Source organism: Cynara cardunculus (assembly GCF_001531365.2).
Source record: "Cynara cardunculus var. scolymus isolate 2C chromosome LG 9, CcrdV1, whole genome shotgun sequence".
In the NCBI taxonomy this organism is placed as follows: Eukaryota; Viridiplantae; Streptophyta; class Magnoliopsida; order Asterales; family Asteraceae; genus Cynara; species Cynara cardunculus.
Window position 1 is genome coordinate 14429630 of NC_037536.1, and position 22831 is coordinate 14452460.

Consider the following 22831-nt stretch of genomic DNA (forward strand, 5'->3'; position numbering starts at 1 on the left):
AAGTCAGAGATCAATCGACGACACCAATCAGACGGCGGTGCTATTTCCCGCCAATTTTCTCAGGCTTCCTTATCTTCGCCATGGAAGCTCTCCACGATACTCACGTGAAGCTTTTGGCCTTCGATCTCTTATCCCTCACGCCATCCTCTTCCAATCCCAACGCAGTCTATCGCAAAGGCACCCTCCTCCTTTCTCGTGTCGAAACCCTAGGCGTCGTTACTAGCCGAGACCACAAGCCCGACAGATTCCTTCGATTCACCATCGATGATGGCACCGGATGCATCCCCTGTGTCCTTTGGCTCAATCAACTCACCTCTCCCTATTTCTCCCGCCGTAGCCCACCAGATGTTCGATTAATTGCTGAAGCGGCTCGTAAATTTGCAACCCTAATCCAAATAGGGGTTTCTGCTCGAGTGCGAGGGAAGGTTACTTTTTACAGAGGTAATCTCCAACTTACTGTTTCCAATGTTTTTATCGAAAGAGATCCCAATGCTGAGACTCTACATTGGTTGCAATGTGTTCGATTAGCTCGAAAATGCTATGATATTGTACCTGATCCGACACCTGTGTATAAGAAAGCTAAAAATTGAGTGAATTTGATTATGATGTTATTGAAATAAGCAATTTTATGTATCCAAGTAGAATTTAAACTGGTTGCACAGAATTATAGCTGTTGGGGAAATATGAGTCTGGTTTTATAAAGCTTGGATAGATTTCTAGACCGTGTATGGAAAGACACTTTCCAAATAAATGCCTTGGGCTTGCATGGAATTAGTACCGGGATAATCGAGAAAGTTCATACACGAATTAAGGCACAAATTCGTATATATATCTATATATATTCACCATATCACGTTTTATGTATTTAAATGAGAGATTGACTGTTATGGGCAGTTAAAACAGTTAAAATATAACTGTATGGCAGTTATAACCTCTAACGCATAAAGTCCGGAAGCAGTTATCAGAAGCAACATCTAGAACCCTGGTTTCATGGTCCAGAGCTCCGGTTCCACGGTCCAGAGCCCCGGTTCCACACTCTTGATTGCTCTATATCTACAATAGCCTGGATTTCGCGTCAATTCGTGATTTGAAATTAGTCCTGCCGATAGGATTGAGAAGACTTCTTTTTCTGACGGCAACAAAAGGTCTTATATATGTATATTTCTAGTTTCCTACCACGGCCAAGTACTTATTAYTTCTTGGGTTGTAATTGCTATCTTATTAGGTTCAGCCACTCTAACTTGGTCAAATTTCTATGGTCCAGGACTCTCTTTCTACGGTACAGAGCTCTGATTGCACTCTCTCTAATCTAGACTTAAGTCAAATTTTTACCAATTTTGGGAACAGTTTCAAGAAGGTTTCCAACCTTCTGAAATTCGTTCAGGTCCTCCCGAAACTAAAATTAAGTCTAACTCTTCTTAGAATCCACAAACATCGGGGCGCAGCCCCCTTGACCCCCGTCTTTTAGCGATCTAAAGTGATAGGGGCAACATTCGTGAACGTGCACTCCGTATCTGTTAACTCACTTTATTTGCCTCATCATCTTAATTGATCTCAAGTAAATCACAACTACACCAAATGTTTAATTACACTAAAATCACCAACTATATCTGGGGTTCCTTGAGATTGTGACGATTGTATGTTCAAAGTTCAGACTGATCTTGGATAAGCTCAAAGGGTAGTATAGCAGTAGCTGTTTATGATCCTTCAAACCCAACAGATCAGTAATTATTTATTATGGTTTGGAATCGGCATTGAGGGTTGTGTGATCATGTGGTTAAGCCTTTGAATTGATTTTGCTTAATTTGTCAAGCCTTGAAATCAGAGTTCTTGAACACACCCATATGGGAAAGGTAAGCAATGAACTAGATCAGAAGTTTGCTTAGGGGCTGTGTGGTTGGTTTACCCTTAAGTCCTGTACGGATAAAGCTGTCTATGTAGATTAATCCGTCTGTATAAATTTGGAGTATAGATGGAATGAGTGTGATTTTTAATTGAGAGGGGCAGGTTTGGAAAAACTTGGTTTTCTGAATAAAGCTTTCCCCTAGAAGCTTACCAAATAAGACACAATGTATATAATTAATCCCACTACCAAATAGTCATATATAGCTGACCGAATAAGCCGAGTCCTATTAAATTCATTAAGCTTTTAACAAACAGGCCCTAAACTCTGGGTTGTCGCACACTGTTTAAGGCTTAAGAGGATACAGTGGAAAATCTCATCTTCCCCGGGTTAGAGTCTTGTCAAAGCACTTGTGGCCATGGAAGTTCACCTGCAATGACTCTAGGTCATTCGTGGTCGCCCGGGGGATTACTTGGTGCGTGCTAACTGGCCCGGGTACCCACTGTTCCCCTATATATATATATATATATTTACTTGCAGGTTTCTTGGTTCACTAGAATTGTGCACAAAAAATAGAAAGCTAGTAATATGATACCTGTTGCATCAATTCGTTTGCAATATTTGATCTGTAAATGCACTGTTCTTTCTTAACCTGATGAAGTGGTAATAAATATTTTTGCTTTTTCGTTCTTATGTCATCAATCTATGACATAGGTTGCAGGCCCGACCGCCCGAGTCTTTGATGACCAATTTGGGTGTTGCTGGCAAGAAGGCAAATTTTAGAAAGCAAAGTCCGCCTGCCTTAGTCAATTAGATCGAGTATAACATGGGGAAAGGAGATCTGAAGCCACAGGCTTTAGTCAACAGTTGGAACTTAATTACATAGTTAAGATAGTAGGAGGTAGTACCAGTAAGAACATGTGGAACCTTATTAGATTATTCTCCAACATAGCTCTTGGAGGATAAATGGTCAAACTCTAGCCGATATGGGACCAATAGACGGACATAGATTACCTTAGAGTGTCAAATATCTATAGCGGTAGACCTTGCTCTGATACTATGTGGGAATACATAGAACCCCATTAAATTTTACCCTTTAAAAGAGCCATTGAGGAGAGAAGCGAGATACCAAGATACATGGAGGAGAAATGGTCAGAGTCTAATGGATGTTGGACTCCAACAGTAGCCAATGCATTTCAAAAGTACGGTTGTCCTCCTCAAAGTTGTTAAAGGCTCAAGGCACAAAGGGGTCCCGGGGCCCTCAGGAATGCTGGTGTGAGGCGTGGGCCTCAGGAATGTGAGGCGCATCTTACAGAAAAAAGTATATACATATGTATATATATGTATATATATACACACACACAGTTACACACAACTAAAATGTAGCAAGTACAAGCTTCCAATGCAACAACTAACAGTACTTTGATAGAGGCGGAATTGAGATGGGTTTAAAGCCTGAGCCGTGAGGAAGAAGTTTTAAGGCCCGAGTATTTATAGAAAAAGAGGCTTGAAGTTCTAAGGACCGAGTATTTAATATTAGGGTTTAACTTGTATCATCTATTTAACAACTCTTTTTTAAAAAAGTATAGGAGCGAGAAGATGAGAAAACTTATTTAATATTAGGGTTTGACCAGTTATTTAATAAATTTTTATGATGCGCCCTTAGGCCCACAAGGCGTAGGGCCTTATTGAGCCTCGTGAATACGCCTAGCCTCGACTTTAAAAAAGCCCAAGATCTTGAGCCTCAGTAAGAGCCTAGACGCGCTTTTAACAACTGTGATCTTCCTACTGTGTTTCTGTATGCTCTATTTCTCTGTCTTTGTTAACTCGGAAGATGGCGGGTGGGTGTCGAAACGAGCTTATACATATCTCGACTGAAAACAAATGGTTTTGTGTTGGATACAGTGATGCGTTTTATTACCAGATGTAAGATTTTGCCTGTGGGTATAGACCAAGTTGTTCATGAAAACATGACTGGGTATCAGGGCTGGCAAATTTATACTAAATCGAAAACATGTAAATCAGTTGTATCAATTAAATTAGTATCAATTACACTCGGTAGTATCATACCAAGTATAATACTGACTTATTTAATTATTTATTAGTTTTTTTTTTACTTAATGAATATTAAATATTGTTATTTTAACTATCTTGTTTGAATATTTGAATGCTTTTAAGTTTTATTCTTGCAATTAAAACATTTACACATCACCCGTACAACCTGGAAACTCAAAATTTGAACAAAATAACAAAATTTTCATACATGTAACCTGAAGATGATACAAAACCTGTACTAACAGAAATTTTTTGATACCAAATACAATTGATTAATATATGGGGTAGGATTTTATGTATCAATTTGTTATTGATTGGTAGGAAACAGAAATTGGTTTGCATTATTCCTTCTTTGCTTGTTGGTTGATTTATTAAGGGGGTGTTGGGATTGTTTATAAAAACAACTTATTGACTTATTCCGGTGTGACACTGGTAATAAGCACTTTTAAGTGTTTTGATAAACAGCTTATACCGGTTAACCGGTAATAAGGAGTTTTTGAAGAAGTTAAACCATTTTAACTTGTAACAAGTTGATAAGGACTTTTGTAAAAAAATATAAGTTGTCTCAAATAATCAAATCCCAAACACCCCTAAATCTTTCATTTTCCCAAACACCCCTAAATCTTTCATTTTCTTTTAGGAACTTGTGAACACTGATTTCATGAGCTATTTAACTTACTTTCATTTTCTTTTAGTTGATATATAGATTAACTAAAATCAAGATTTAACATGCTAATAGACGACTCTGCTTATCTTTCAGGCTCTACTCTACCTTTGAATGATATACACACACACACACGTATCTCGCCGATTTCGTTTAAATACGAAGATCTCCAAGACTCTACCCATCCGAATGAGATATATTGTATCTGTTCGGTTTGGTTTAAGGGGCGATTTATTAAATGGTTACCGGATAAAAACTTACTGATTGAGCATGACAATGACCAATAATCTTACATGTGAAGAGACATAACAATGACCGAGAGTCTTACATCTTAAAAAACTCCTTTTTTCAAGAACACAAGTGTTAAATTATTATGCAGACGTTAATAATGCATGCAAAATCTTTTAGACTTGCTCATTTTATAAACGATAAGAATGGAAATCTGAAAAAATGTTTCAAAACTCATATTACTCTTTCTATATGAACGAAACAAGTTTTGTGTTGTGAAAAAACTCAACACTTGTGGATATGTTTCTCCCTTTTCCTTTTAGTTTTATCTTTTTGGTTCTCGTTTTGTTTGCAATCAGTTAGGACGGTTTATAACTAAAGATCTGTATTAACGATTACATCTTTTTGATGAGTTACTCGAACACAAACTAATTTATCTTGAATTTGAGCTTTAATTTCATAGTTTGGGTTGATTTTGAACAAAAAATAGAAATCGTTTAACTTAAAGAGTCGAGTTCCATTTTTCATCGATTCGATTAAACAAATAAATTGATAAAAAGACAAAAATGCCTCTCATTTAACGGAACGGAATTTTTTAACTGCTGCTAAAAAAAGAGACTAAATCTGAACGTTTTTTGTAAACCACGATGACCATCTTGAAATATCAAAACCTCACATACAAAAAATTGTAGACTTTGACAAACTAGGGGGACCAAATTCATAGTTTGCTTTAAAATATTTAAGGGTTTTTTTTATAAGATAATATAAATAATTATTTAATCATAACTAGGCGACGAGCTGGGGGTTGTTATTTGGGGGTTTCAGTGCCATCGGACGGCCGATTAGTCTTCAAATTCCGGCGAATCGACAGAGAAGATAACCAACAAGCACTAACTTCCTTCTGTAATTCCGGTAGGTATTTTCATACATCTTTCCGTTTTTGTTCTTATGGTTTACTGATTTTAGGCATTACGCTCGAGGAATTCAACTATTTGTGAAACCCTAATTCTTCTCTAATACTAATTACGATACTTTCCTGCCAAATTTTCTGTTGTTTTGCTCCTTAATAGCAAGTATACCTACGTCGTTAGGTATCACCATAAACTTCTGTTAGGCTGAGTTATCATCTTCTACTGTTCTTTGATTAATGTTTATGAAAATTGTGCTTTTTTGCTATTTTTCATGTAGTTTGTAGCTATGAAATCCACTGATTTTGTACAATAATAATGATCAATTGTACGGTTCTGTGCATTGGGTATGGGATCCTAACATCTAGATGCTTATACTGCGTTTGGTACATTCATCTGTGATTGAGACTATTATCAAACTCTGTAAGGCTAGCTATATGCTTAACACATGCATTTCAAAAGGTCTGAGACCAGAGTCTATCTGAGTGATGACTTCGGAAGATTCACCTTTTTAAGGGATTAGTAATCTTTTTTAGAAATCAAATGGATTTGGTCTTATATGTATGCGAGGAAGGTAATCAAAAAAGAAAGCCGCTTGCTATCTCTTTTCCTAAAGGGACAAGACCGGACAAACTCACTATTCCACATTTGGTGCTACATGGAACAGGATAAAAACTTACTGTTCCACGTTTGATCACCAAACAGGCACCAAAGTAGGAGGACCAAGATGGGACAAGGATGAAACAAAACTAAAAAATTACCAATTTATACTTTCATTGGATGTAACCCTAACATGATGTTTGGTTTAATGGTCACCACTGCCGGTTGCCTCCACCACTCTTGTGCAGCGGCCACCTCCATAATCACCACCACCATCGGCGACCACTACCACCATCCACCTCCACCTCCAGAGCATTTTTAGCAGCACTTCCACCTCCATAACCACCATTGTCAATGGCCTCTACTACCCACCATCTCCATGTCCTCCACAATCATGTATTCTACTATATGATTCCAACAACTTTATATAGAATGTTAGTTTTTGATTCAATGTATATCATTATCATCTTCTTGTAAAATGTCTTGATGAATATGTGTATGGTGGGATGACAATTTTTGGACGGGGATTCTTCAACAATGAATAAGTTCATCTTTTCATATCCTTTGTTGTTTGGCTTGAAGATTTCATTAGCTTCGATTTTTTTATCAATATTCATATATGAATATATTATGTTTTTAGATTGCTGCTCTAGCTAATACATCATGAAACGAACGATGCCATGGAATGATGATGATAGCGATTCTTCGTCTGATGAGTCTTCAAGTGGTGATACGGATGCTTCTGATAATGATCAAGTTCCGAAGAACAAAAAAATCAGATCCGGTGGATCATCCAAAACAAAAGGTAACATCTGTTATCCTTGCTTATATAGTATGCCCTCTTGCTAACTTTTCTGGGGAAGTATATATTCTTGTTTATCGATATCCATGGAAACCTTAGATTCTTTTTTCATTGCTTAGATTCCTTTTTTCCATCTTCAGTATCGGAGGCGGACCCAGAAAAGCTTTTGAAGTGGTGATACCATTTGACTATGAGAAAATAATCTATAGAAACTTTTCATAATATTGTTATAGATCTGTTGGTTGTTTCCTTGCCTTTGTACGAAAAGAACGTGTGTTCGAACCCTGTCTACGACATTTTCTAAAAACACAAAAGCTATATAAAACCCCCCCAATTTAAGCTGAAAAGTAAGAAATTTGACAAAAACAGGACTCAAACCCATGTCTTTTGTACGAGGGCAGCAATGTTAACCATTTCTGAAGTTACAAACTTGTGCCATTTGTTTAGTTTCAAAAAATAGAAGAGCATCCAACTGAACGATATGCTGGCGCCCTTCAGAAACATTATTTTTGGTACATTACGACAAAACCATGAAGCGGTGGCCCGTGCCACTGTATTTCTGTATGTAGGTCCGCCCTTGTTTGGTATGCTAATCCATTGGTTTAATCCCCATTTTCAACTTCTGTAAGAGAAGTTCCATAAGAAAAGTTGGGTTCGATGTGATTAGTGTTTTCATTGGAGCAACATATTTAAACCGTTATCTTGATACCTTTGGGGTGTGTTGCTATGTTGACCAGACTGGACAGGTGAGAGTAGGATAGGCGAGCGAAAAAACTATGGAAGGTTTTAGGGTTTTGATTCGACATGGGTAGTAATTTACCAATCTTGTCTCCTCGCCTTGATGTTTTTTCCACCGACTTTGGTTGGACAGAAATATGCATTTTTGTCCCACCCTGTACCATCCTGTCTCTGTCCAATGTCGCGTAAAACATGGGACCACAAGTTTTTGTTCTGTCTTGTCCAGTCCGTCCCTGCATATCAAAAGTACCCTAAAGTTTATCTTCTGCACAATCCTGTCCAATGAAAATGTCGTTCCGGTGTTTATAGCTCTTTGGGACATGACTTACCGTTACAAGAGGTGCCTTCATTTAATTCTTTCGAGTTTCATTTCCGCAGTTGAATCCGCAAAGCGGAAGAGTAAAGGCATTGACTTTGAAGCTTTGAGTCAACACGGCTATAAAGGTGGACTATCCGTCCTGAAAGTCCCTCCACCGAAAGAAGACGACCGCAACCGCGATTGGTCATGGTCAACGGGCAAAGACAGCCGTGCAGCCAACGAGACTGAAGAGAGTTACCAAGAACGGCAAAAAACTCGAGCCACGTTACTCGAAGGCGAGCAGTTGGTAAATGTGCAAACACAAAAAGAGAAAAACCTTTCTTTCTCACAAAAGGAGAAGAGGAAAAGGGATATTGGGCAAGCTAGTAGGGGGAAAAGCTATGTTGAAGAAGAGAAGAGATTGTTGAGAGAAAATGGCATTTATTCGGGTTTTGATTCCTGATCTTTATCCGACAACCCTGACTGGCTCCACGTGGAACCCGTCTCCTAGGATCAGATGTGAGGAGGCATTTCAAAGCTGACTTGAACTCGATTGGTTTTGATTCTTGAATTGGTTTTGATTCTTGAATCTTTAAAATTTGAGTTTATGGTAGAAAATGAGAAGCAACATGAAATGTGTTATAAGGTGTGTGCATCTTGGACTTGTACCTTTGGTATTTGTACTTGTATGTTTTGAACTTGTGAAAAAGAATTATTGCATAAATGAGCATGTTGAGATGGACATGTAGTGTTGGATGGGATACTGAGGTAGTGTTTGGTACGCAGACTGGATGGGACGGGACGGTACGGGACAGGGCAGGACGGGACAGGACTAATTGTCTGTCCTATGTTTGGTACGACTAGGACAGGACGGGACAAAACTATTAAAATGACCATATTACCCTTAAATGTTGTTCAATGTTATTTTATATCATATAATAATTGTAAAATTACAACAAATCAATCAAAATATTGTCATTTTAACTTTAGTCCCATGTTGTTCCACCTTTTTTGGTGGAACAAAAAAAAATCAAGATTTGTCCCACTAAAATTAAAAATAGTCCCACCTTGTTCCATGTTTTTTTTGTCCATGGTATGCCAAACATGAGACTATTTTTTTTGTCCCGTCCTGTCCCATGTAGTCTGCATACCAAACGCACCCTGAATGAGGTTTTTTTGGCCGAGCGTGGTGGGATAAAAAGAACGTTTTAGCTATGACACTGCACGGGTTAATGCACACATCGTCTAGTATCCATCGTTTGTAACTAGGAAATTTGGGGGTATCTTGATCTCATTTGCTCCCCTAGTTTTCGTCTCTCGTTGTCAAAGGGAAGGCTGAGGTAGTTTGAGAATGTTTTCGGTGTCTTCGGGAAATGAGAGTTTCTTTGGTGTTTTTTTAGGATATGTAGAATCTTTGCATTCTTTTATAATAATCTCTTAAATCTTTTTCTACAGGTATGTGGCTTACATTTGTGTTTTTTTATCTGTTTCACTTACCTTTTTCAAAAATCTCTTATTTTAACGAAACTAGATCTTGTGGAATCATGCTAGGCGCTGTGCGTATCGACCCGTGCAGTGATGTAGCTAACGCGTTAAGTATCCAAAGCCGAGGTCTTCTTAAAGACGTGTTTATGTCTCTTGACACATCCGTACTGTTGACCCTAATAGCATGTTTTTAGATGGGATATGCTGAGGGTCTTCTCAGAAAGGCTTCTTGTCAGAGACAAGTAAAGTGTGATATCTTTAGCCTCATACCATACTTTTAGGTGAGATATATCACCTCACGTCTTCTGAGAAACAATCTTTTCCGTCTCTTAAAACAAGTAATGTTTGCATGCTCCTGTCTCTTGGAACATATAACGTCTACATACTTCTTAACCCCCGACAAGGCATGACAACTATTCATCATTTAGAAAGACAGGATTAGACATGACATAATTGATAAAGTGACCAATTTACTTCTAATGAATTGTTTGTCTTATATATATATATATATATATATATATATATATATTTATTTATTTATTTATAACAAAATATATCATTATTAAAATGACACCAAAATATAAAGTTCATTAATTTCCAATTTTTAATTTACATCTTTTCTATATTACTCTTTATTATTAGTATTTGATGCTTTAGAGGAGAATTAAGGAACGCTATGGTTAGCATGATTCCGATGGAATTCGAAGGTATTGGAATGATCAATTCCATTGACCAAATTCTGTTCAGATGTTTGGTTTACCTATGAAATGGAATTGAACTTCACACATTTCACCATTCATGAATTTGGTCATTCCATCACAACTAAGAAGGAATTCAATTCCATTCCATCCCAGTTTCTCAAAAATACAAAATTATCCCCATCTTCCCCACTTAATTTGAACCACCATCGACCACCACCAATCTGAAAAAAATATTTTGATCATTTACCAATATTTCATTCAAATTCCAAATCTATGTTGTGTTAATTAAACAGACATATTCCAATTTTTTGAACAGATTCCATACCAATTTTTTGTCAACTAAACAAATGGTCAAACCTAATAACATTCCATTCTAATTCCTCCAAAGTCAAATTCCTTTTACAGAATCCCTTTTATCCAAAAAAACATTATGTGAACCAAACACCCCCTTAAATTTTATTTTGCGGAGTATATTGATTAAAAAAAAAAAACTTGTTCCACCGTTTTATGAGCACACAAAAGTCATACCAAACACACTCTTTTCAGCCGATTCAGTGTGCCAAACACACTCTTTTCAGCCGATTCAGTGTACCAAACACACCCTACGGAGACATACCGGACCATACCTTTAGATAGGATAGGATAATATTTGATTTTGTTTGGTTGGATTTATGCTTCTACACGCATTCATATCTTGAAAATCCCGAAAAAGAGCCATATAAAACCAAAAAGACGATAATTTAGATTCAGACAAGTGCCGTAAAAGATGGTTCGAAACTAGTATACAACGGAAAGTACATAACAACGCCGAATCGCCTCTAGATTATACAAGTATAGAAGATAAGGACTCGGCGATTCATGCGGGTGATATGGAAACAGACCTGGCAGGAAGAGTTCTGCAAATGGCTCTAATGGTATTTGGAGTCGTTCTGCAGCAACCTCCTACAAGCGATGCTCCAATCTCGCACCATTTATTCACATATGAAACAAAATCTACATCCGTAACTCCACTCTTTTTCTGCTTAAAATAGACGTTACGTATAAATCAAACCAAACGAACCCAATATCTACTACTGCTTTCAACTTGTACATATTCTTGTTTATGTCTTGCTATACGAAATAATCCATGGAGATACAATAAAAAGGTTGAGAAAGTAGGAATAAATGATTCATATGTGAATAGTTGGTAAAAGGAAGGGTGGGTTCAGATACGTATTGAATAATTGGTAAAAAGGTAAGTAGATGAACGTGGGTTTACATATGCATCTCAAAATGATTTTTTTTTCGGGTTTACCTATTATTCCCATATGAATCATTTATTCCTAAGTTCTAATGAACAGCCGAGAGCTCGTGTGAGAGTTGGTTTCACTGCCCTAACTATGGCGGAATATTTCCGAGATGTTAATGAACAAGACGTACTTCTTTATTGACAAAATCTTCCGTTTTGTCCAAGCAGGATTTGAACCTTTTTGCCTTTTTTTATTTGATCCTTCCCTCATGAAAATATATGAATATATAGGGAGGTTCAAATGAGAATTATATAAAGACCAATGAATAGGGTGGGGCAAAGGGTTGGGTTCATTTTCGTGAGACCCATGTGACCACTTTTTTACACTTGAAACTTCACAGCAAAAATGTTGTGAAGCTAAAAAAAGCCGACCTTCACAGCATTTTTCTTTTAAGTTTCAAGTGTAAAAAAGTGGTCTCACGGATCTCACGAAAACAGGTTGGTCTCACGTGATCCAAGTCGTGGGGCAAAAATATGTCAAACTACAAAGTTTGTCTTTAGGGTAACAAATAATTTTTCCTCACAATGTAACTAAGTTTCAAAATTTCCTACTTAATGTAACATTTGACCTATTTAGACATTTAGTGTAACAAATAATTTCTATTACCTATTCTGACCAGTAACATGTTGATCTTGTGACATTTGATTAAGTGGATATCAATTTCATCACTCACTTCACCATAAACCTTTTGTAAACGGGCATCCACATCATTAAATGTTACAAGATCAACAGGTTAGCAGATTACCAGTCAAAATGAATGACTTAATGAGACATTCAACTTATTCGGTCAGCTATAAATGACTATTTGGTCGTGACTTAATGATATATAAAGTGGCTTATTCAGTAAGCTTCTAAGGGGAGCTTATGCAAAAAACCAAGTTTTCTCCAAACCTGCCCCTCCATATTAAAAAAAACAGGCTCCTTCCATCAATAAAAAAAACCCTCCAAAACAGAAGCCGTCTTAATCTATACAGACAAATTAATCCACGCATACAACTTTATCCATAAAAGACTTGATGAAAAACCAACCAAACATCCCCTAAATGGAACTTTGTAGTATTTTGCCTTTTAGGGTGGTTAAAACCGCAAATATTGTAGTATTCGATCATATAGAAATAATTTAAACCCCTATTTGCCTATAAATTTGAATCCAAACAAACATTAAAAAGACAGCAAGTTAAAGCAAAAGGAAGTACTCACCACCCACTGCTTTAGTTCAGCATCATAAGTTTCACCGCTATTTGGGTATACAAGTATCGGTTTAGCTGTCACCTGAGAGATCGGTCATAGATATAGATGTAAGTATCGAGTAGATTAAAATTGAACAGAAAAAACCTTTTGTGAATGAAACATTAGTCTTCAGTCGTTATATGAAATTTTCTGTTGGTAATGATTGTAACGATTCCGTTGTTTCTCATCCCCAAATTAGAGTAACAACACATATATGAACTTCATAATTCTTGAATCCTGTTATCACTATCCAGTGTAAATTGGCATGTTCCATTATGGGTTTCTAGGATCATTGATCCTACATTGCGGTTTAAATTTTAGAACTGTTATTGTTCCACATCGGCTAGACTTGTACAATTTTTGTTTTAATATATGTTGGAATGTTCCTTCTCTCTTCAATGGTTCTTTTGAAGTGTAATCTAATGGGGTTCCATATGTTCTCAAATCATATAGTATCAGAGCCAAGGTCTACCACTCTGGGGCAATCTGTGACCGTCCATCCTCAATTGGAGGGGGCATGTTAAAGTCCTACATCAGCTAGACTTGAACAAGTTCTTCTCAATATATGTTGGAAGTTGGAACCTTCGTTCTCTCCTCAAGGGATCTTTTGGAGAATAATCTAATGGCGTTCCATATATTCTCACATGATATCAGAGCCGGGGTTTACCATTCTAGGGACTCGACAGTCCAGGACAATCTATGACCACCTAGCCTTAGTTGGAGGAGCGTCTTAGAGTACCACATCTGCGAGACTTGACAATTTCTTCTCAATATACGTTGGAACCTTCCTTTTCTCCTCAAAGGCTCTTTCGGACAGTAATCTAATGGGGTTTCACATATTCTCACAATATCAATACCCACACTAGCATATATAACAGTAAACCAGCTCTTTCTTGATCTGGAGGGGTCTCCCCCCTCTCTATAAAAAAAAACAGTAAACCAGCTCAATCGTGAAACTACTAGTAAAATGCGTAATTCTTTATGTTTCTCCAATCATGCTCTCCATACATGCATGTTGTAATTGTAACTTTTCAGCTATTTAGACATGTTTGTTGGCTGCTCTAAGGTTTTTTTCGTGTCATAAAGGAAGTGAAGCTTTTTGGGCTCTTGATAAAGATACAATAAAATATTCTTCATTACCCCTCAAATAAGAGTTGAAGATGGACAGAGCGAAATAGCATCAAACAAATGAAGTAGAAAATACAGAGTAATATATACCTTCTTTATAGTTTGAATCAAACCGCTGATAAATCTAGGAGGTGTACAGTTGATTCCTACAGCAACAACTTTCTGGCATGAATCAGCAATTTTGGCACATTCAGTCAAGGAATCACCACTAACCACGTTCACACCATCTTTGGAGTTGAAAGAAAACCACGCAGGAATGTTTATGCCTTCTTCAAGTAGCTCGGCAAAAGCCTATCCAAGTACTAGAAAAATATCAATAGGAATCTCCAATGCAACTTTCCATATGTAAAGCGACAACCATCAGCTAACTTATTTTTGAGCTTATTGAAAAAATCCCCGCTGGTTAGACCTAAGCTAGCTAATTTTAGAAGTGCACTACTTCAAGTAGCATTTCAATAAGCTCCAGGAGCTTTTTTTACCGTTATGCCCCTTACATTTTCCAATCAATTTTTTAACATGTCATTTTAGATCATTTTACATTGTCACCTAGCTTATCTGCTATTCTTTTACCATTATCAACCAACAATACGCGTATAAGCTAGTTTGCCATCATAGCCTAAGACCCAAATTTGGGTTTTGTTATTTCTTAGGTATCAGAAAATTAAAAAATTATGAAGATTGAGAAGCTTTTTTGGCCATGGGAGTTCAGAAAAGTGAGAAACAATAAAATCTAGAGGTGGTAAAGATTTTGCCTTGACCTGTGCTTCAAGCTTATTTGGCACTGTTTCAAATGCTATTAGGTCAGCACCAGATTCAGCTAGAACTTGAACTCTTCTCCGGTGGAAACTCTTCAAGAACTCCAGATTCATTGCATCGCCATAGTCCCCACTGTAAGAGGACAGACGGGTGTTAAAAACAAACACAAAAATCACATGTAACTCACTTGATGAAAGCTAATACCAGTTGAGCATCATCATAGCAACAAAATTGTTCTGTATGTGTGATTCCAGAAAAGAAAGACTGATATCCGGGGATATTTGTAATGGTTATCATGTCTTTACAGTTCTATTTTCTGTTTATATTCTCGAGAATTAGGATAGGGAATGTGCATCCACAGTTCATATGGAAGTCTACTGACCAATAGTTGAAAACTTCTTTGACAATCTAAATAAAATTTCTATGAATTGTCAATATGGTAACATGATTCATATATGTAGAATTGATATGTAAAGATCATTAAGACTGAGTAAATCCTTCAACACATCATTTATGATTTAGCCCTGAAACAAGTGAAGATGACAGAAATCCAACTGAAAACAAGATTTCATGCAACTCTTTAATAGTAATGTAAATCAAATCACCAATCAAACTCGGTAAATCTCATGCAGAGGTAGGGTCTAAGGAGGATAGAATGATAGCAGACCTTTCATCTACCCAAGGGAAGAGAGGCTGTTTCCATGAAGACATCTGCTTTACAAAACAAAAGGAAATAGAAGAAACAAGAGAACAAGCTACAGGTTTGGTGGTGTGCAAACAAGCAACAGGAACACATAGCTCCATCCCTATTTTAATATTAATATCAAGTTACCTATATTCAGAACCATCAGCCAAATATGCCCCATAGCTCCCCACAGATGCAGCAACTAAGATAGGCCGATGCTTGAGAGTTCTACCCTCACCACCACTATCACTAGAAGATTCACGACACCTCTCATAATATATATCCCTTGCCTCACATGCGATATCTACACTTTTTTTTAGCATGGCCTCACTTTCCTCACGCGAGAAGCCTTTGGCTTCAAACCCTTGAATTGTTGCCTGTCCAACACCAGTCAATTGAGAGAGGGAGAGGGAGAGAGAGAGTATGATGCCAATAAAGGCCATTAAAATTACCTGATAAGATGCCGTGGTTAGTATATCTGCACCAGCTTCAAGATAATCAAGGTGTACCTGCGACAAGAGACAAATGAATGCACTATGCAAAGGAATAAAATGGATAGCATCTAACTTCACAATAAACTATTGGAAGTGCCCATCCTGCCTTCGGCGACGATACCCTTATAAGAATGCTAAGGGGGTCTCCTTATAATGTTGATAATAATAAGAAATGTTTGCATGATAGTGGAATTATTAATGCTGAAATAATAGAAAACATTCACTTGATCCAAAGGGTCTTTAGCCCAGTGGTATATGGGTTACCGGTTGACCCCAACCTCCCTCGAGATCAAGGGTTCAACCGTGAGGAGTTTGTGTGAGTTTTGCCAAATGTCAAATATACTTCAAATTGCATACCATGCAAACAGGACCGCTGGAGATATATCTGTTCTAATTATGACAGTCAATTAAAGAAATATTTGGTCCTTAGCAGGGTTATATCTGGGCCACAAGCTTAGGATGCTGACAATACAGCAAATCTCTAATTCGAAGAATTATATCAATATAAATTACCTGCTCCTATCTGCATTTTACGTCTGTCTATCCTATAATCTCCCTTAAAAGGTGTTGAGCAAATTAGGCAGGGCTCAACAAGCCAAGTTTTGGGAAGAATATATGACAATTTATCAATTAAATCTGATTTGTATATGCTGACTGATGCTAACTTGGGATCTAGCAATCCGCTTTATTTGAATTGAATTAAGGGCTTAATGAACCAAAACCTATGATCATGCAATAAATGTTCTATACTTATATGAAAGTAGCTTCTAGATAATGAACCGATTACATACAAATTTAAACATGAGCAGATAATTAACGGATGATTATCGGCAGGGAACATAATCAACCAATACAGAGATCAGTACCTCCTTTCAATTCCAAGGAATCCTCCAGAATTTTATTTTCAAAAAACTCTGGTTCCTTTTCAATTGCGCCTAACATACAAGAGTTCAGTTTCACCAAACTGAAGCTTAGCATCTTATTTTCATCTTACTTCACATATTTCTCGAAGTTTCCTCAAAATGAACACTAGACAACTATGAACAGAAATTAAACGTTTAAAAAAATAATCATCATCATCTCAATAGCAATTTAGTCATAGAAACGCCATTAGAACACCAGCACATACACACAGTGACAGAGGTGCATATATATATATATATATACCTGACGAACAAGGTTAGCAGAAGTAAGAAGGCACTTGGCGCTCCAGAGAGGATCGTTAAGGTCAGCACCATGTCTTTCAAGCTCCGTCGCAAGTCCACCGTCAATAACGGCCACGCCACCGCATTTACTGACGAAATCAGACATGAACGTGTGTAGGTTGCCGTCGCTCAATCCCATTATTCCGGAGAACTTCTATATAAATAGCTAGATATAAGCACAGATAATCTCCGGCGAATCGCTACTCTTCGGACATCGGCGGTGATCCGGCTACTCAGAAGAACAAGGAGTATGAATTTATAGAAGGGGCCGGACGATCGGTTTTAAAGTTTAAACTATATTGACAAATAACCCCCTAAACTTTCATATATTCCAAAAACAGTCCCTACATTTTAGTATTTAAAACAATTAAGCCCCACTGAGAGAAAGAATATATTAGGAGTGGTTATAAAGCACTCAAGTTTTTGTTTTTAAATTTTAAAAAATATAATTATTTAAAGCATGAACTATAAATTAATAATACATATAAAGTCTTCCAAAACATTATCGAGCAGCTATCTGAGCTCTCTTATTGAATTGCTAATTTATTAAGCATTCTCAATATTATGTCGTCTAATTGACACCAACGAGTAAAATCTCCTTGTGCTTCGATTTACCAAAAACGAAAATGATTTGTTTGATATTATGAATGACTGGTTATGGAGGGACTGTTTCGTTTTTGTAGGTTGGTTCGACCTATTGCTCTTTCCTTATGTCTATTTGTAATCGATCGAACACTACTTGAAAACGGCTCTTCTGCTGGTTTCAGTGGACAACCCGACAAATAGGCATCCACAGGAATTAGCTTATTTGAGATTTTTTGCTTATATGTCGTCCCCACCCAGGAGCTACTTTACCACTCGTTTACGATAAATAATAAATAAAAATATTTTCTCGGATTTTGTGCGTGTTGGATCCAGCCTATTCTTGAATTTCTTGGAAATTAGTCACTACAGAAGATGCTTTTTCACCCATAAAAATTCTCGTAGAATTGAGAATGAAGAAAAAAACAGAGAAATTTGAAGATTCTAACTCATTTAACCAGGAATAAAATTTTGGGGTTCTGGAGGAATGAGCCCATTATATTATAGAAAATCAAACAGTTTCTTCTATTTTCATTCTCATTGATTACTGATTACTGTTTAATACCTCTAACCAAACATCATCTTAAAAAATGATTGGTAAGAATATCTCTAACAAATTGTTTAAAATACAGAAAATGAAATTTTATTATTTATTTTGCTCTAACATATTATCTATATTGTTCTTTAAAATACTGAAAACTCCGAGTTTAGAAAATTCTCTAAAACTGAATGTAAAGACAGATAAATGATTCTTTTTACCACCAATGAAATTGATCTATTATTATTTTATATAAAGTTTCTTTTATAAAATGTATTGGGATAATAAAATTATAGAATATATTAATAATATAATTACTGTTGAAATCTTCAAAATAGAAAATATCTTGGAGTTGAATATATATTTTTGGATATTTTAACGTCTGATTTTATATTTTAAATAAATTATAGATAATCTCTTGTAGATACTCTAAGTCAGAGTATCAAAATGAAAGTTTTGAAAGTACATTATCCAAAATATGAATCAAGTTAAAGTACATTACTTTTTCATGTCATTTGCCCCAAATTTTTTACTTCATAATCTAGATGAATCGCATAGTATTACATGAGCATACTTCTGATGTTTTCATAACTTGTATTTTAGATATCAGATACACATTTTTTAAAATACAGTTTAAAAAGAACTGATCCAACCTTATATAAAGACCATTAACACTTGAAATATTACATCTGAACCTTTTTTAAACAATTAACCACAAATACTGACAACCAATTTTGCTAGAAAAATTAATTTACCAATTAAAATTTGAGAATACTCAAAAAATAAATACTTATTTGATTCATGTTGGAAAATAAAAATGAAAATGACAGATGATAGTTCATTTCCCGATTTAGGTTTATGGGGAAATGAATCAATTATATTATATAAAACAAACAGTCTTTTTGATTTTCATTACCATTTATTACTGTTTAATATCTTCAAGTGAATATATCTTTAAACTTTGTAAAACAGATGTTTAGGATTTTAGTTATCATTCTTTGCGTTCAATTAGAACGAAAAATGACAACCAATTGTATTCATAATTCTCTAAATTCAATCATTTTACTAAGAGGTCGTTTACTAAATGCTTACCCGGGTAACTGCTGACCAAGTTACATTACCTTACCAGATGAATATGACAAGGACCAATAATCTTACCGAGTAAGAGTGAGACAATAACCGTGAGTCTTACCCAGTATGTGATGACAATGACTCTTACCACAGTCTGCTCTTGCCAATATAAATTGTTGCATAAAAGTCGTTTCTGTTGATTAAAATCGTACCCAATAAATAGAAATGAAATGAAAGCTTGTTATCCTTTCTTGAATATGCTTAATTTGCAAAAAGTGATAAAAAGACAAGAAGAAGTTGAGATAATGTTGGCCACTTATCATCTTAGTAAGCCCACAAGCAATGAGTGCTTATAATTATTGAAATCCTCTTTTTATCTGTTCCGTTCGTCTATCTAATATTTATACGTATCAAAAACTAGAATCTGCTTAACTTTAATATCGAATCAATGATTGTTTCACCATTCAGATGTCCCACAAGTAAGGGATCGATCAAGAGGAATCGAAAGGTTTACGATGCTTCTGGTGTTTGAATATGTATCCATTAACTGATAATCATGCTTTAGCACGGTCTTCATATACATGCAGTTTAAGACCAGATACATCTGCTTTTCGTCTTTGTTCTTTACAAGGTTGATTGCAAAGTATGATAACCAACTTTTTTTTATTTGGAAGGAAATGCTTAAAGTATGATAACTATCTATACTATATTATAAAGCATTTGACAAAAACTTTTAAAAACCATTTTTTATGCATGAAGTACTGTATATTGATGCATATTACTTAAAATTCAAAATTACAAGTAAATTATGCATAAGTACAACTTATTAAAGCTCGATATTTAAATTTGTATAACTAATTGTGGATAAACATTATCAAATAAAAGATAAACATTTCATTTTAAAATATAAAAAATATAAACTATAATTAGGATAATTATCGAATTTTAACAAAATAATTAATTATTATCTTTATAANATAAGAAAATTATATTATTAAACCAAATACAAATTACTTCGTTATTGAACCTAAATTAAATTATATTAAAAAAAATAAAAAAATTACATAAAAAATAAGAATTTTAAATAGTTAATTTGACACTAATATCGATATATTTTTATCAAATTTTTATGATATTTTCACATTTATATTTTATTAAAAAACAAAAACATCACCGCTTTCTCAAAATCACATAAGACCATATTATAACATCGACTGAGATAAAGAATAAAATGAAATATTAAAATCAAAATGTATCTCGCTGCATTGTGCAAGTACCCTTCTAGTTTTTTTAAGTATATAATATTTATATACGGCAAATGCAATCAGTAAAACTCACATACCCTCCTCACCATTGGTGAGATTTGAATCTCTGACTTCCTAGGATGCCAAAGACTACGAAACCACCAGGCCACAGACCATTTTGTAACCATTTAATTTTAATGGGAAGGAAACGCTTAATTTTGTAAAAAAAAAGTTTATTTAGAAGAAACGACTTTTTGTTTGCATTCAGGGTTTAAACCATTTTTAGATGGATCGATGTTGCAACTCAGGTGGTCAGTTGGGTTCTTTTGTCTTGTTGTCTGTTCGTTTTCTATTGCTCGTGGTTTTTTCATCTTTTGTTAGTCGTCTTGTTCCATTTGTTTGTTTCTGCTTTTGCTTTTTATAATAGCAGTATGTGTTGTACTCTTTTTTTAAATATAGTTGTTGTCTTTCAAAGAAATATAACCATTATTTGCATTTAATTAGGATTAAGAAATGACAACCTACTTTCTTTTATTATCCTATAGCAAATTTACCAAAGAGTCTTTGGCTTAGCGGTATCGTAGTCTTTGGCTTCTTAGGAGGTCAGGGTTCAAATCTCACCAAAGATGAGAAAGGTGTGTGAGTTTATTTGTTGCATTTGCTCTATATAAATATTATATATTTTAAAAAAAACTATAGCAAATTTTCAGTTATTTATCTCTGATAATTTTCAAATTTTGACAACCAAATTAAAATTCAGACAAAAAGTTGATCATTATAATTCTTATCTTGTAAGTTCAATTGCACATTTTTTTGGGAACAAATTAATCAATAAAGTTGAGATAAATAAAACTCAAATTCATTTACAGAACGTCATTAATTTTTAAGCGTTCTAATAAACTGCTTTATAAGACCAAAAAATAAAACGCCTAATATGAAGACTTTCTAATAAGTTTATAGAACCTTTTTTTGGTGTCACACAAGTTTTTTAAAACATTTTTTAATAAGAAAATGTCGTATTTTTATAGGGTCAATTGTATCAATTTGTTGTGTCACTATGTATATTTTGATACTACAATGAGAACACAAATTTTTAGACCTCACTTATGAAAAACAATGAACTGACCAACGAACCAATGATAATTTTATAAAAAAATATACATATATTTATTTTTTATAGTCAAATGGTACCATAATAGATGAAAAGTAATCAAAACGTTGGTTTTAATGTTACAATATGTTGTTAGATTCTAGAAGTGAACTATCAAACATGAATCAATGAAAACGAGATTGAACATGAACGAAATCTAACCTTGTACAGTGGGGCTTGATGCTGTTTCCTGTACTTGTTGTTCCATCGACTTCTTCCAGTTTCACACCATAATCTGCCCTTTTGATGGATAAAGATATGCAGAGATTTTGTGTACTGGATGAGGCATGAAATAGGGTATGGATGCCATATATATATATATATGTTCTCAACAAGCGTATTCTTCAAGTTGACAGTTACTCCCATCAGGTAACTGTTAATAACCACCATACCAAGGGTTGTGTCCCTTCATTCTTTATATAATACGTATACATAAAACTGATCATTTAAAAAACTTGTATGTATTATAAATCAACTCTTAATTACATAATTCAATTGGTCATATATATGAATATATTAAATATGTTACTTGTTCTCTTCATGTATTACATATGTATCCAATCACTTTAGTAAAGTCTTCATATTAATGTGATTTAATACCAGATACATCTGCTTTTTTTTTATTTGGAAGGAAATGCTTAAAGTATGATACCTAATTTTTTTTAAACTTTATCTGAAATTTGGAAGGAAATGTTTAAATTATGTAAAAAAAATATTTATTTGAAGGGTAAATTGCATTAAAAAGGTAACGTACTTTAACTTGATTTTTATTTTGGGTAACGTATTTTCAAAATTTCCATTTTGTTATCTAAGATGTAAACTTTTAAACATTTACGTAACTGGGTAACCGGTTACCATGCTGATGCGGCGAGTGATGTGGTATCCAACTCAGTATTATTTGTTGAAGCATTAGCTGGATACCACATCACTCGCCACATCAACATGGTAATCGGTTAATGCTTCAACCGGTTACCCATGTACTTAAATGTTAAAACTTTAAGTTCTGAAAGTATGTTACCCACATGATGAATCAAGTTAAAGTACGCTATTTTTTCATGCAATTTGTCTTTCTTAATTTGTAAGTTCAATTGGACATTTTTCAGAACAAATTAATTAATAAAGTTGAAGAATTAAATA

At 35.1% G+C, this 22831-nt stretch overlaps 3 protein-coding genes across 3 annotated transcripts; 2 read left to right on the forward strand and 1 right to left on the reverse strand.

The window, feature by feature from the left end:
* Window positions 1-685, forward strand: LOC112518585 (CST complex subunit STN1). Its single transcript, XM_025126336.1, has one exon. The coding sequence runs from the start codon at window positions 81-83 to the stop codon at window positions 588-590; it is 510 nt and encodes a 169-aa protein (XP_024982104.1). The 5' UTR covers window positions 1-80; the 3' UTR covers window positions 591-685.
* Window positions 686-5580: 4895 nt separating this feature from the next.
* On the forward strand, window positions 5581-8878 carry LOC112518157 (UPF0690 protein C1orf52 homolog). The gene is made up of 3 exons (XM_025125759.1): window positions 5581-5702; window positions 6939-7103; window positions 8217-8878. Exons 2-3 carry the CDS (start codon window positions 6962-6964, stop codon window positions 8597-8599), a joined length of 525 nt encoding a protein of 174 aa, XP_024981527.1. The 5' UTR covers window positions 5581-5702; window positions 6939-6961; the 3' UTR covers window positions 8600-8878.
* Window positions 8879-11043: 2165 nt separating this feature from the next.
* On the reverse strand, window positions 11044-17346 carry LOC112518118 (homocysteine S-methyltransferase 2-like). The gene is made up of 7 exons (XM_025125696.1): window positions 17072-17346; window positions 15863-15919; window positions 15558-15787; window positions 14728-14857; window positions 14060-14260; window positions 12812-12883; window positions 11044-11340 (listed from the first exon to the last, which is right to left on the reverse strand). The coding sequence occupies exons 1-7, from the start codon at window positions 17246-17248 to the stop codon at window positions 11179-11181; spliced, it is 1029 nt and encodes a 342-aa protein (XP_024981464.1). The 5' UTR covers window positions 17249-17346; the 3' UTR covers window positions 11044-11178.
* Between the last annotated feature and the right edge of the window lie 5485 nt (window positions 17347-22831).